The sequence below is a fragment of the Grampus griseus genome, assembly GCF_964374135.1.
Source record: "Grampus griseus genome assembly, chromosome: 6".
In the NCBI taxonomy this organism is placed as follows: Eukaryota; Metazoa; Chordata; class Mammalia; order Artiodactyla; family Delphinidae; genus Grampus; species Grampus griseus.
In genome coordinates, this window is record NC_139000.1 from 89,630,655 (window position 1) to 89,644,270 (window position 13,616).

General features: G+C 38.2%; 1 protein-coding gene across 1 annotated transcript in view; it reads left to right on the top strand.

Annotated features, from left to right (window-relative positions):
* Positions 1–1,868: 1,868 nt before the first annotated feature.
* IARS1 (isoleucyl-tRNA synthetase 1) overlaps positions 1,869–13,616 on the top strand; it is an 81,039-nt gene continuing 69,291 nt past the window's right edge. The window contains exons 1-5 of the mRNA XM_082656336.1: positions 1,869–2,057; positions 8,536–8,661; positions 9,207–9,363; positions 9,610–9,729; positions 11,620–11,702. Coding sequence (XP_082512462.1) covers positions 8,543–8,661; positions 9,207–9,363; positions 9,610–9,729; positions 11,620–11,702 — 479 coding nt within the window. The 5' untranslated portion in view covers positions 1,869–2,057; positions 8,536–8,542. The remainder of the gene's footprint in view (positions 2,058–8,535; positions 8,662–9,206; positions 9,364–9,609; positions 9,730–11,619; positions 11,703–13,616) is intronic.

The window sequence follows — 13,616 nt, forward strand, 5'->3', positions numbered from 1 at the left end:
GTTTCCACTGTATTCTACAGGTTAAAACACACTGAGCCCACCCAGACTCAAAATGAGGGGACATAGATCCTCACCTCTCAGTGAGAAGTCTCCAGAATTTTTGGCCATGTTTAAATTTGTTACACCCACCTTCTCCAGAGCAGACAAGTAACATCAAGCAGCCTTCTGCATCCCCAGTTTCTGCTCCCCAGATACAACCACATTCAAAACTTTGTTTCCTCTGATATTTATCACTGAATTTCTACCTAACATGCTTATGCTGTGATTTCTTGGTTTTTCAGTTTTAGACATTAAATTTAGACATCATTTTAAAATACTGGGCTGGCCAAAAAGTTCGTTCGGGTTTTTCCATAATGTCTCACGGAAGACTCAGATGAACTTTTTGGCCAACCCAATAATTAGACCTATCATCCCCACCTTTTTTCCCCTGGACACATCTGTCTGGAAGCCCTCTGTCCTGCTCTAATCCTGGCTGTCTGGACAGATTATAAAAATGAACTGAACAGGTGGCAACTTGAAGAATGTGAAAATTAAAACACATTCCAAATACTTATAGTTAATAAGGTAAAGACACTACTAAATATATGTGTTCAAGTAAGTTAAGTTATTGGAGAGTCACCCCTTTGGGCAAGGACATAAAATCCCCTACTCTAATCCCTTTAGGGTGCTCCTAAACCATGTATGACTTGAATGAATGCTACAGACTATCAAAGTGTTCTGAAACTTATCAAGGAATACCTTATACATATTCTCAGATAGATCAGTTTTTTTCTGTCCTTTTATTGGATACACTAAGAAGTTACATACAGAATTACTCTCAATTTGTCAAGGGCTAAAATTTCCGTCATAGTCTCTGGTGAGGTCTACTGTCCTTTGCATGGCTCTGGATTCCGTGGTTTTTAACCAGCAGATCCAAAAGGTGCTGGGCAGGCTCACAGCAGTGATAATAAATACATAAGTAGGCAGACTAATATGCAAATAATTTTGTTTTCAATACAGGAAACAATTATTCTAAAGCTGGTTGTCAGGCATTTCCTTCCTTTTTGTTATCTCTCTCCATATGGCTGTTACCATCATTTCTGCAGTAAAATTTATGAGACCTCTGCAGGTGGCACTGAAGGACACAAAAGGAGAGGCTTCTCTGACCACTGACCACCAGTGCTTCAGCTCCTCGCAGACCATGTTGTGGCCTCTGCATTTCCCCGAGAAACAGGAGGGTCTCTTCAGATAGGTGGGTCAAGAGTTTTAGTATACAACAGAATTATCCAGGATGTGTGTTAAGATGCGTATTTTTGTGACCCACCTCCAGAGACTCAGCAGGCCTAGTCTATGCCCTAGGACTCTGCATTTTTGCAGACTCCAAGGTGGTTTGGTGCAGGTCTCCACTACACCAGAAAACATAGTCCTAGTGCCTAGGGCTGCTTTCCTTAACAGTCATCTAGTAAAGCAGCCTTGAGACTGCGCACTCACGGCCCCGCAGTATAATTACTGAGGCTACTATCGTTGGATTTGGTTAACCCCTGGTGAAATGCATTTACGTCTTGTGAACAGTGAAGTGAACACCGACAAAGGCTGTGTAACAACGCCCAGTCAGGACGCACAACAGCCTCCTCTCTGTGCCCCTACCAGTCAGTCCCCACCCCGGAGGCCACAAAACAGTCGTGTCCACCACCATCGCCCTAGCTGCGTGAAGGACGCAGTGCGTTGCCGCCACGCCACGGAGTCGCACAGCCTGCCAAGGCACAGAGCAACGCTTGGTCAGGTGGTCGTGACTTGGAACGCACGCGGCCAATCGGCGTCCGGCTTGTTTACGGGTGTCAAACGGCGGGCGCTGATTGGCCGGTGCAAACCAGGCCACTTCCTCTTAGCCTCATGCTTTCGGGGCGTTGCATCACCTCTAGACTCTTGACCAAGGCGTAGGCACGGCTCCTTCCGACGTACTCAGGCTCGGAGGCCCCTCAGGTACGCCTGGTACTGCTCGCGGAGGCCCCTCAGGTACTCCCCATCCTGCCCGCGGGGCCCCTCAGGTCAACCTGTCCTGCACACGGGCCCCTCAGGTACGCCCCTTACTGCCCACTGGGATCTACAGTCCCTCCGGTACACAAGATTTTTTTTTTTTTAATGTTCATTTTGAGCTATGGGTTAGTTACGTGCATATCCGTTTCCAAGGAAAACATTGGGAGGAGGTCTAAGTGGGGCGAAAGAACTCAGAACCAGGTACCAATCCTTGCTTAGCTCTCGGGCCGAGGATTACAACCCTTGGAAGTTCCTCAGCTTCAGCCTGGTATCCTGGTAACACATGAACTGCTGGGTGGTTCTCAGAATTTGGTGTGATCGAGCTTACTGGAGTTCAGAAGGTGGACGAAATTACTTGAAAGTCTAGGTATTCATAAGAACAAATCAATAAATGCCCACGAATGGGCATTTATTGCTGGGTGCCTGGGATTAGAGGGAAGTCCCCGTCCTCGGCTCTTACACAGTCTAATAATACAGTATTCCAAGTGCACAGAGGAGGAAGACAGTTCCTAAGTGGGATTTCGAGGTGGGAGAAGGAGAAGGCTTCTCAGGAACTGCAGTGGGTTTGGAGCCTTGAAGATAAGTAGGAACTTGGGGATACGGTGCAAGGGACTGTAGTATAATGTATAGCAGGATTTTAAAGTGTGTGTGATTCAGGAGATGGGGAGTTGTTGTAGTCACTGCAGTTTCGTGTGAGGAACAAGTGGAAGATGATGCTTGGCTTCCAGCCTTATTGAATTTGTGGTTTCCTTCTTGAGTGAAGTGGTTTTTGAAGTGAATCCAGAAGGGAAGATAAGTTTTTTATTAGGTTTGACAGTATTACTTTTAGCATTCATTCAGGTGTTGCAGAGAAGTCAGGAAGAGTGAAACTAGGGGCAAAGCAATTGTTTTAGGGATTTCTAAGTAATACGATGAACTTTTACAAAGTAAATATCAGTAAAATGGTGGACAGTATGTCTTCTTCATAAGTGATTAGAGAGTGAATTATAGGGAAGAGAAGGCAGCTAAATGCAGATTGCACTCTTAAATGTTTTTGGAAAGATGATATAGTGACTGGGCAAAGGCAATAGAGTAGAATTTGTGGACAAAGTAGTAATGATAATAATTTCTGTAGATGACATGTGATTGCTCAGATAGCCATTATTTCACTTAACGTTAAATTAGCATTGTATTTACAAACTTTATTTTACAGGTGGCAGAATTGAGGTTTAAAGGTTGAGTAACTTTTCCTATAAGTCACATACTAAGTTGTGGCACCAAAACTGTCAAATTCCAAAGCCAACCCTCTTAACCATTATCCTTGCCAAGAGGAGCCCCCAGAGTGGGATATTTGAAAGGCAGGTGGGGGAACTATCACTGATGGAAACTAAGGATGCTGACAAAGGGATTTGTTCAAACTTTTTGAGCACTACCATGTGTAAGCACATGGTAAGACAGTAAGAGGTTAGACAGTAAAATGCTTTTGCCAGCAATAAGTTTACAGTTGAGTTGGAGAGACAGGCATGCAATTCAAATAAACCATAATGTGTAGAAGAGGAGCAGATTCCGGGCAGGGGGATATTAGTTTTGTAAAAAGGGGATTGGTAAATCCCCATAGAGCAGAGTACATTTAAGCTAAGCAGTGCTAGAGTATTTGGAAAAAGGGCCTGAACGCAAAGCAGTATGTCAGCAAAGCAGTTTTGTTTCTCAGCAGTGTCAAGAATGTGATGTAGTTGGAGCTTGAGTTTTGTAAGAGTAAAGGCCAGGAGTAGTAACTGTGGGTAAGATCATGCTGCCCCACTGAAAAGTCTGTACAGAAACCATTGGGAGTGAGGAACCATTGCATTTTTCTTTTTTTAATACAGAAGTGATACTGTCAGAACTTTTCTATTAGGAAGGTGGTGTGTAGGCTGTATAGTATTTATTTTTCCCTTTATTTTTAAACTTTTTATGATAAAGTTAATACATACTCAAAAATAATCAAGACAGAGTAATGTGAAATAAATAAAAATCTGTTCTTTCACGCCTTCCTCATCTAATCCTATTCTCTGGTGGTAGCCATTGTTAAGTTTGGTGGGTAACCTTCTAAATTAAATACAGAATTACTTAAACGTAGACTTAGTGTATTTTTAATCTCTTGAAAATATTATAATACACATAGTATAAATTGCTATAACTGTGACTTGCTGTTTTCTTTCTCAGTATGTATAAGGAATATATATATTTGATATATTATGATTTATTATCTTTAATGCCTGCATGGTATTGATGTACCATAATTTATTTTAGTCTATTATCTATTCATGGATATTTAAGTTTTCAGATATTTGTCTATAGAAATGCTTCAGTTGATATCTTTGTACATATTTTATACATTTGTGTAAGTAAATCTCTGGGTTATATGTTAATAGGATATAAGTAGTTTGTGAAAAGGCTGGAGATAGACCCACCTCTTGGGTTAAATTTGACTTAATGTAACAAGTTATGAAGACCTGAGAATGAGGAAGAGGGAATAGAGAAATAGACTTAGAAGTCAGACCCACATGACTTGGTGATCACCTGGATGTGGGGATCATCTGGTAGTATTAAGGGTAACTCAGAAATTTCAGGTAATGGGAAGGAATAGTGGAACTACTAGTACAGTGGAATTAAAAATGGGAGCAAGTGTGGCAAGGAAGATCATGAGGTTTATTTTAAACAAAAATGTTTTTGGTATGCTTTTCCAAGATCTGTGGAGGTAAATACAAGTAAAGGTGAAGGAGGGTATCTAGAAATTGATGAACAGGAAGTTGAGGCTAAAGAGGTCTGCAGGAGTCATGGAGTAAGGAAGATAGTGGAGGCCTTGGATTATAGTTAAAGGGAAGAAGAGGAGGTTGCTTCCCTGAGCCTAACCTGGTAGGGTTAATCTCCCTCTTCTTTCTGCTCCCCCTTTCCCCCAAGAGCCCTGTGGTTACTGGATGCTGTTGTGCAGGTACAGCTCTCCAGTGGATGTGAGGGGCCAGAGCAATCCTGTGATTTATGCATGGGGGCCGTTTCTCCTCAGCAGCCGCCATAGCCCGGTCACTGATACATGGCTCTTCCTGGAATAGTCTATACCATTACATGGATCTTTGGGTTTGGCCAATAATGCAGTGGTTCTTAATCTTTGGGGGGAGTAGAGGCTCTCTAGAAAATTTTATAGAAGTTAAAAGCCATCTTCACAGAAAGCTTAAATCTCATTTTCTCAAAAAAAAAAAAAGTTCAGATAGATATTCCAGAATAATTGTCAGAACAGTTTAAGAGAATGACTTAAATTTTGATGTGCATGCTCATCTTCTAGGATCTTGTTAAAAAGCAGGTTCAGATTCCTCAGTCCAAGGTGGGGCTGGTGAGTCTGCTCTAATCAACTTCCATAGATGCTGCCAATCATAGGACCAGCCTTGACAAGCATTAGGGGGTGACAGAAATAAGTATGTTGATATCTAAAGATCTGTTAGTCTTCAAATGTAACCCCTTAAGTTTCAATTGGCCTCTAGTAAGGTTGTCACTGAACCAGTAGGACTCCTACTAAATCAGTAAATGCACAGACTAACACCTCTCTCCATCCTTCAAAGGCTGGAAATTATAACAAGAACTCAAGATCCAAAATACTTTTCAACTTCTGTTTAATAACATTTAATGGAACACCCTAATCAGAAATGGATAGTTGAGTTAAATGGCCCACCTGTTCTTTCCTTATTTTTTTCCTATATAAAACTCAAAGGTACTTTCATATCTCAAAAATAAATGACAGGGGGACAAAAGGAAAGACACCGCTTGTAACAAACTTAAAAAAATGTTTTTTCTAATGTTAAAAATGTTTATTAAACAGATCACTCATTTCCATGTGTGACTCAGACCTCAGTGGCAAAATCTCATTTTTTATAGATTTTTCTCTTATGTGCAAAATCAATATCCTTTCAACTTTTTATCCCTTGTCTTGGCTGCTAGGAAGCTCACAGTCATATTTTGAATCAGTGTTGCTAATTGATAAAAGCATAGGAGCTGCATGATTTAAATTTTCCCTGATCCTGAATTTCCATATAATTTTTAGATTCCCTAATTTTATTTTTAATCAATGTGTGTATTTGCCATTTTATGGTTAATCTTTTGGTTAGTCTCTTCACATTCTCTGTCAAATAAAATAGAATAGAAATTAGTTAACATAGTAAGACTATATTTGTCTTTGAAATTCCATAATTTCTAGCATTGCTTTATATACATAAATTTATTTTTTATTTGTTTTTTATAAAAAAAAATTTTTTTTTGATGGCATGGGTCAATTACTGTACTTAGGCTTTGATGTTTTCAGAATTGGTTGAGGTATGTAAGTTTCTTTGCTCCTAGAGTCAGTTATCCCAGAGTGTTACAGTTCTTGTGTTCTTAAGGTTTTCCACCTACTCTGTTGTTTTCTCATTATTAGCAATTCTGTCCCCTTCTAATCTGATGTTGGCTTGGAAATCTGGTCACCAACCTTATTAGAATTATAAAGTGAGAATAAATAGGCTTTGAGGAGGAATGGGCTCGAGGATGCTCACTAGATAGTTAAGCCCCGACTGATCAAATGTTTCTGAAAGAAGTTATTAACAAACTTCTGAAAAAAAGATACTTTAAGACTTCTCTCACCAGGCACTAAATCAGAGAGATATAGAGTTTGTCTTTTACAAAAATCATGAATAAACAACAAAAGTGGTAAAATGTAAAATTAGAATGAGCTAGGAATTATTTGAATGTGATTCTCATCTTTTTAGCTTTAAAATTTTTTTAGGTTTTGCCTGTTTCCCTCAGAAAGATTAGATTGATTCAACAGAAGTGCTTTCTGTCCTGTGAATGTAGGTAAGAATTTTTACCTACTTTGAGATTTATTTTTTCAGATTAATGAATTTTTAGTATCACTAGACAGAATTGCCAAGATTTTCTTTTCTTTTTTTTTAAGTGTGTTGTCTACAATTGCTAAATGTTATACTGTAGTTGTAGAATAAGTGAAGAGTGTGAATTGGACACAGATTCTGAAATAAATTTAAAGGTACCATATATTTCTACTTCATACCATATACAGAAATAACTCAAGATGGATCAGTGGCCTAAATATAAGAGCTAAAACTTCACAACCTTGTTATCTGTAGTGGTCTCTTAGATATGACACCAAAAGTTGAAGTAGCGAAACCAATAAATAAACAGGACTTCACCAAAATTAAAAGTGTTTGTGCTTCAAAGAATATATACCATGACGAAAATAAGAAACAAGCCACGGAATGGGAAAAAATTTTTGCAAATCCTGTAACTGATAAGGGGATTTTATCTAGAATATAAAGAACTCTTACAACTCAGCAGTAAAAAGACAACCCAGTTAAACAATGGGCAAAGGATGAATAGACATTTCTCCAAAGAAGGTATGAAATGGCCAATAAGCTCAACATCACTAATCATTAGGGAAATGGAAATCAAAACCACAATGAGATACCATGTTATACCCACTAGGATTTCCTATAATCCAAAGATGGACGATAAGGAGTGAGGATGTAGAAAAACTGGAATCTCATTCTCTGCAGGGAGAATGTAAAATGACACAGCAGCTTTGGAAAACATTTTGGCAGTTTCTCAAAAAGTTAAACATAGTACCATATTACCCAGCAGTTGTACTCCTAGGTATTTACTTAAGAGAGCTGAAAACACATGTCCACATAAAAACTTATACATGAATGTTCATAGCAGCTCTGTCCAAAAGTGGAAACAATGCTAATGTCCATGAACTGATGAATGGATAAACAGAAAGTGGCATATCCGTATGATGAAATATTATTCAGCCATAAAAAGCAATGAAGTATGAGTGCATATCACAACATGGATGAACCTCGAAAACATAATTCTGAGTGAAAGAAGCCAGACGCAATAGGCTGTATATACATAATTTCATTTATGTGAAATGTCCGGAATAGGAAAATCTAGAGAGGCAGAAAGCAGATTAATGGTCTCCAGGAGGCTGGGGAAGAGGAGAATAGAGAGTGACTGCTAATGTGTACAAGTTCTTGGAGGGCAGAAATGGGAGTAGTGAAGAAAATGTTCTGGAAGTAGTGAGTGGTGGTGGTTGCCCAACCTTGTGAATATACTTTAAAAAAAAAAAAAAGGTAAAAATGAATTGTACACTTTTTTTTTTTTTAATATTTATTTATTTATTTGGCTGCGCCAGGTCTTAGTTGCAGCATGCGGGACCTTCGTTGCGGCACGTGGGATCTTTTTTCAGTTGTGGCATGCGGGATCTAGTTCCCTGACCAGGGATCAAACCCAGACCCCCTGCATTGGGAGTGTGGTCTTAGCCACTGGACCACCAGGGAAGTTCCATATTATATACTTTAAAAGGGTGAACTTTATGGTATGTGAACTTTACCTTAAAAAAAGGGGAATTTTTTTTAAGTACCAGGTAGTATCATGGCTAGTGATAGGTACATCTATTTTAATGTATTGTACTCTGTTATTCCTAGACTTCTCTTTTGAGAATAATAAATTTGATTTCTCTTGCAGTAACAAAATGGTTCAACAAGTTCCAGAAAACATCAATTTTCCTGCTGAAGAAGAGAAAATCTTGCAGTTTTGGTCCGACTTTAATTGTTTTCAGGAATGCTTAAAGCAATCAAAACATAGGCCAAAGTATGTGGATTTCTTTGGTAGAGTCTTTAAGAATAAGAGGTCTTCCGAATAGAGTTTATATGTCACTCTCTTCCTTTCCACTTTTCTCATTATCACTACCCTCGTTTAAGCATTTAGACTAGTAGTGTAATAGCCTCCTATTGTGGTACTTCCTGCCTCTAGTCTTCATTCACCTAAAGACCAGTCCTTTCTTTAATTACTGTTTTCATCATGTGTCTCCTGTGCTCGAAAACTTTATCATAGGTGTTTGTTGCCCTATTTTACAGATAACTCAGGATCAGAGTGAATAATTTCCCTTATATCATGGAACTAATTAATGAAGGATGGATGGTCCAATACAGGTCTCTCCAACTCTGTCATAATTAGCTTTTTTAAAGGCAGGGCCTACAGTAGATATCTAATCAGTTATGTCTGAGTTTCCTAGCCTCGCAGCTTTTCTTCTCCCCAAAGGCTCTACAGTTACAGGAGCTATCTATAGAAAAATGCTGTCCTAAATTTTTGCTATCTGTTTTAAAGTAACTTAACGTATTTTTATTACCTGTTAGATTTACCTTCTATGATGGGCCTCCTTTTGCAACTGGACTGCCTCACTATGGACATATACTTGCAGGGACAATTAAAGATATAGTTACAAGATATGCTCACCAGAGTGGGCTTCACGTTGACAGAAGATTTGGATGGGATTGTCATGGTTTACCTGTGGTATGTTTGAGTCACCAGCCTTATAATGTTTTGATTTTTTTAATAAGCATTAGATTTCATTATATAATATGTTAAAGTATGAATTTTGCTATAATCAGACTTTCTTCATTTTTATAATACTATTTATAGTTCATTTTCTCTGTAGATTTTCTGAGAACTAATTTTTTTTAATCTGTTTTCTAGTTTTGTCGAATTGCATTTGCTTCATAGGGCAGGGATGTTAACAATCTTATTGCAAATTTTCAGGAATATGAAATTGATAAGACACTGGGAATCAGAGGACCAGAGGATGTAGCCAGATTGGGGATTGCAGAATATAACAGTCAGTGCCGAGCCATTGTGATGCGATATTCTACTGAGTGGAAGGTATTTTTGGTTATTTTAAGTAGAATTAAAAAAAACTCTAGCTTTTAAATGGGGGTTGAAATGTTTTATGGTTCCTTGTGCTTTTTATGATATGTGCCCAAAAGAGGGGTTGATAATCCTCTTTAAAGGAGTTTTTGGCTTCCATCTTCAACTCCATTACTTAAACTGTTAGCTTAAACTGAACCCTCTCCTTTCTGATTTCTATGTGCTTGATTGGTCTTCCATGTTTAATCTACCTACCCACAGTATATGACAGGAATCATGCTGTCCTAGCAAATAGATTAACTTGAATGTCGGCAATAAAAAAATTCAGATGTTAAAAACAATTCACATTTGTACCCATTGTTTTGTATTGACTCCCATCTTGCCCACTGCTTCTCTTTGTAATAGAGCTCCCACAACTGGTACATTTTAGTAACCGTCTGGTGCCGGCAGAGCTCTTGTCCTCTCTTATTCTGATGTGCTTAGGAACAAAGGTCCTCAACTCCCCCATTCCTCAGTGGCTCTCAGATTAATATATATATATATATATACACACACAACTTAAAGACATGTCTGGCTTTTATTTTTTTCCATCTTTACTATCTTACCACTTTGTCAAATTTGCTATTCTTCAGAATTCCCTCAGTCTTCCAGACTTCAAACTTTAATCATCATGATCGATTCAAATGTCAAATCCTATCAAGCCTTTCTTAGTATCTCTTATACTAAGTATCTTTTATACATTTCTTTTCATTCCTACAACCTAGTCTCTCACCCACCATTGTCTTTATTTCTATAAGAATCTACCAATTGGTCTCTTGCTCATGTTCCTTCCACTTAGCCTGCCAAGTTATTTCTCTCAAGACTGTTCATTGTACTCTTCCTGCTCAAAACTTATCTTCATTGTTGAATGAAATCTGATTTCATCAACCTAAAAATCAAAGCTCCTCAATTTTCTCCTAACCTAACTTTCTTTAATCTACCTTTCTTGCCTGGTCACCAGTAGGGGAAAATCCTGATGATTATAACATGCATATGGGCTCTTTTTTTTTTCTCCCCCCAAAATGGTATGAAGAGCCTCTATACCCATCACCCACTTCCCAAAAGCTAACACCTTTAATAACTATCGTATAATTATCAAAAGCAGGATTAACATTGATACAATATTATACACCTTATTCAGATTGAACCAGTTGTCCCACTGATCTTTATTTTTGATGCAAGATCCAATCTAGGAGCATAGATTGCATTTAGTTGTCATACCTCCTCAGTCTCCTTCAATCTGGAACATTCCCTCAGTGTTTGTCTTTCATGACCTTGTCACTTTTAAAAGAATACAGACCAGTTATTTTGTAAGAAGTCCCTCAATGTCTGATGTTTCCTTATGATTCAGTTTAGGTTATACATTTTTGGCAAGAATTCCTCAGAAGTAACATCATCCCCTTCTCAGTCTATCATATCAGAAGGCCTATGATGCTGATAAGTCTCATTGGTGTTGTTCACTTTGTTCACTAAGGTGATTCTGTCAGGTTTCTCCATTGTAAAGTTGCAGTTTTTCCTTTGTAATTAGTAAGTACCCTGTTTCTTATCATACTATGACTCAGTAATTTTAGCAACCATTGATGATTCATGCCAGCAACAGTTAGACGTGTGTTTGCCAAATGGTAGTTTTGGTAGACTTTTATAAAAGAATGTTAATACTTGTAAATAACATTCCCTGCATATAGAATGAATGCCAAGAAAACTTGTTCTTAACCTTGCAAAATGTGTTGTTTACAGTATACATTTACTTGAACCATTGATCTGTTTTTCCAAAATCATCATATGTAGTGATAATAGAAGTAAAACAAATAGCTATACAATAACAAATACCATTGTCTAAAAACTCTAATATTCATATTTTTTAAGTCTACTATTACCAGACTTGGCCGATGGATTGACTTTGACAATGACTACAAAACTCTCTATCCACAATTCATGGAATCTGTCTGGTAAGTTTATTTGAAGTTGAAATATAATGACTATTTTGTTATATTAGTTAGTAGAGATGCTCTAGCATGAATCCACTTGTTTTCAGATCCACAATTATCTGAAATCTTTGGGGATGGATTTGTTTTGTTTCTGTTTTTAAAGACTTAATTTTGCTGTGAACCTAAAAATGCTCTAAAAATATAAAAGAGGAAGATATACAGATTTCCCATGTACGCTGTGCCTCCACACATACATAGCCTCCTCCATTATCAACATCCCCCACCAGAGTGGTACATTTGTTACAATTCATGAATCTACCTTGACAGATCATAATCACGCAAAGTCCAGAGTTTACATAAGGGTTCACTCTTGTTATGCATTCTATGGATTTGGACAGATGTGTGATGACATATATCCATAATTCTAGAATTATGCATTGCCGTAAAATTCCACTGTACTCCACCTATTCGCCCCTTCCACCCCTAGGTTTATTTTTGAATTCAGTAAATTTTGGATTCTAGAAAGGTATTAGGTTATCCATATGTTCTGTAGTACTTAATGGCCCTAGCAGATTGAGCAGCAACTTCTAATCAATTTCATTAGTATTTCTATATCAGAACATATAACTCTTCACACTAAGTAAAATAAATGAAGAATATAAATGGCCTGATGTGAGTTCAAGGTTTTTTTGTCAAATTAATTAGTACCAAATTTTAGGAAAATTAGGTTTCAGAAATGGGTTTGTTTGTTTGAAGGAATTAAGTCTAAGAGATGTGTACTTGAATTTTTTACTAAGAGAAGTTGTATATGCAGTCACTGTTTCATGAGTTTCAAAATGAATTTTGCTTCCTTTTACTATTATAAGACAACTGTTGCAATGCCAGTCTTTTTTTTTTTTAATCTATTTTCTTTATTTTTGGCTGCATTGGGTCTTTGTTGCTGCGTATGGGCTTTGTCTAGTTGCAGTGAATGGGGGCTACTCTTCGTTGTGGTGTGCAGGCTTCTCATTACTGTGGCGTCTCTTGTTGCAGAGCACAGGCTCTAGGCACGTGGGCTCAGTAGTTGTGGCACACGGGCTTAGTTGCTCCACGGCATGTGGGATCTTCCCGGACCAGGGCTCGAACCCATGTCCCCTGCATTGGCAGGCAGATTCTGAACCACTGCACTACCAGGGAAGCCCAATGCCAGTCTTGATAGGTGATTTAACCTGAGCCTCCTACAATTGTCTGAGAATCATTATGTATCATTAATGGGCAAATAGTTATTATGGTTGCAAAATGACCTATGTATATAACTCAGGCCTTGAGGGAGTCCTACTTTTGTTAAATTATGCATGATTACAGGTGAGTTGCAAAGCTCTTTTGTAGGATACATATTTTTGTGCTGCACTGTAGGTGCTTGTGCCTCTTACTGTCGTCCTATCTACCTGATTACATTTCTTTTAGTCAAGATCTGTTGCACATGCTTGGCACGTGCCTTAGCCTTTGAGGAGCTAGATACCGTGGGACAGTTCTCAGACCCTCTGACTCTGATGTGCCCCTGTGGGTGCATCTCCAGACCCATGTACCCAAGGGTGAGAGCTGATTAAACTCTCTGACATGGCAGAAACTTTGGACAGGGAGGCTTCCCATTTCACTGAGTAGTTGGAGTTCTCATGATTAGGGCATTCTAAAAAGCAGGGTTTCTCTTAAACTTCTGGAAAAGAAGGTACTCTTTATGCTCTAGATCAGGACAGTTTAGCACTTAAATGTGGTTAGTATGACCAAGAAACTGAATTTCTAATTTTAATAAATTTAAATGAGCACATGTGGCTAGTGCTACCATGTTGGACAATATAGCTCTACATCAGACTTCTTAATTTACATAAAACATACTTGAATCGGGGGAAAACCATTTTCAAAGCCTCTTGCTATTAGAATGTTAGTTATTCCTGA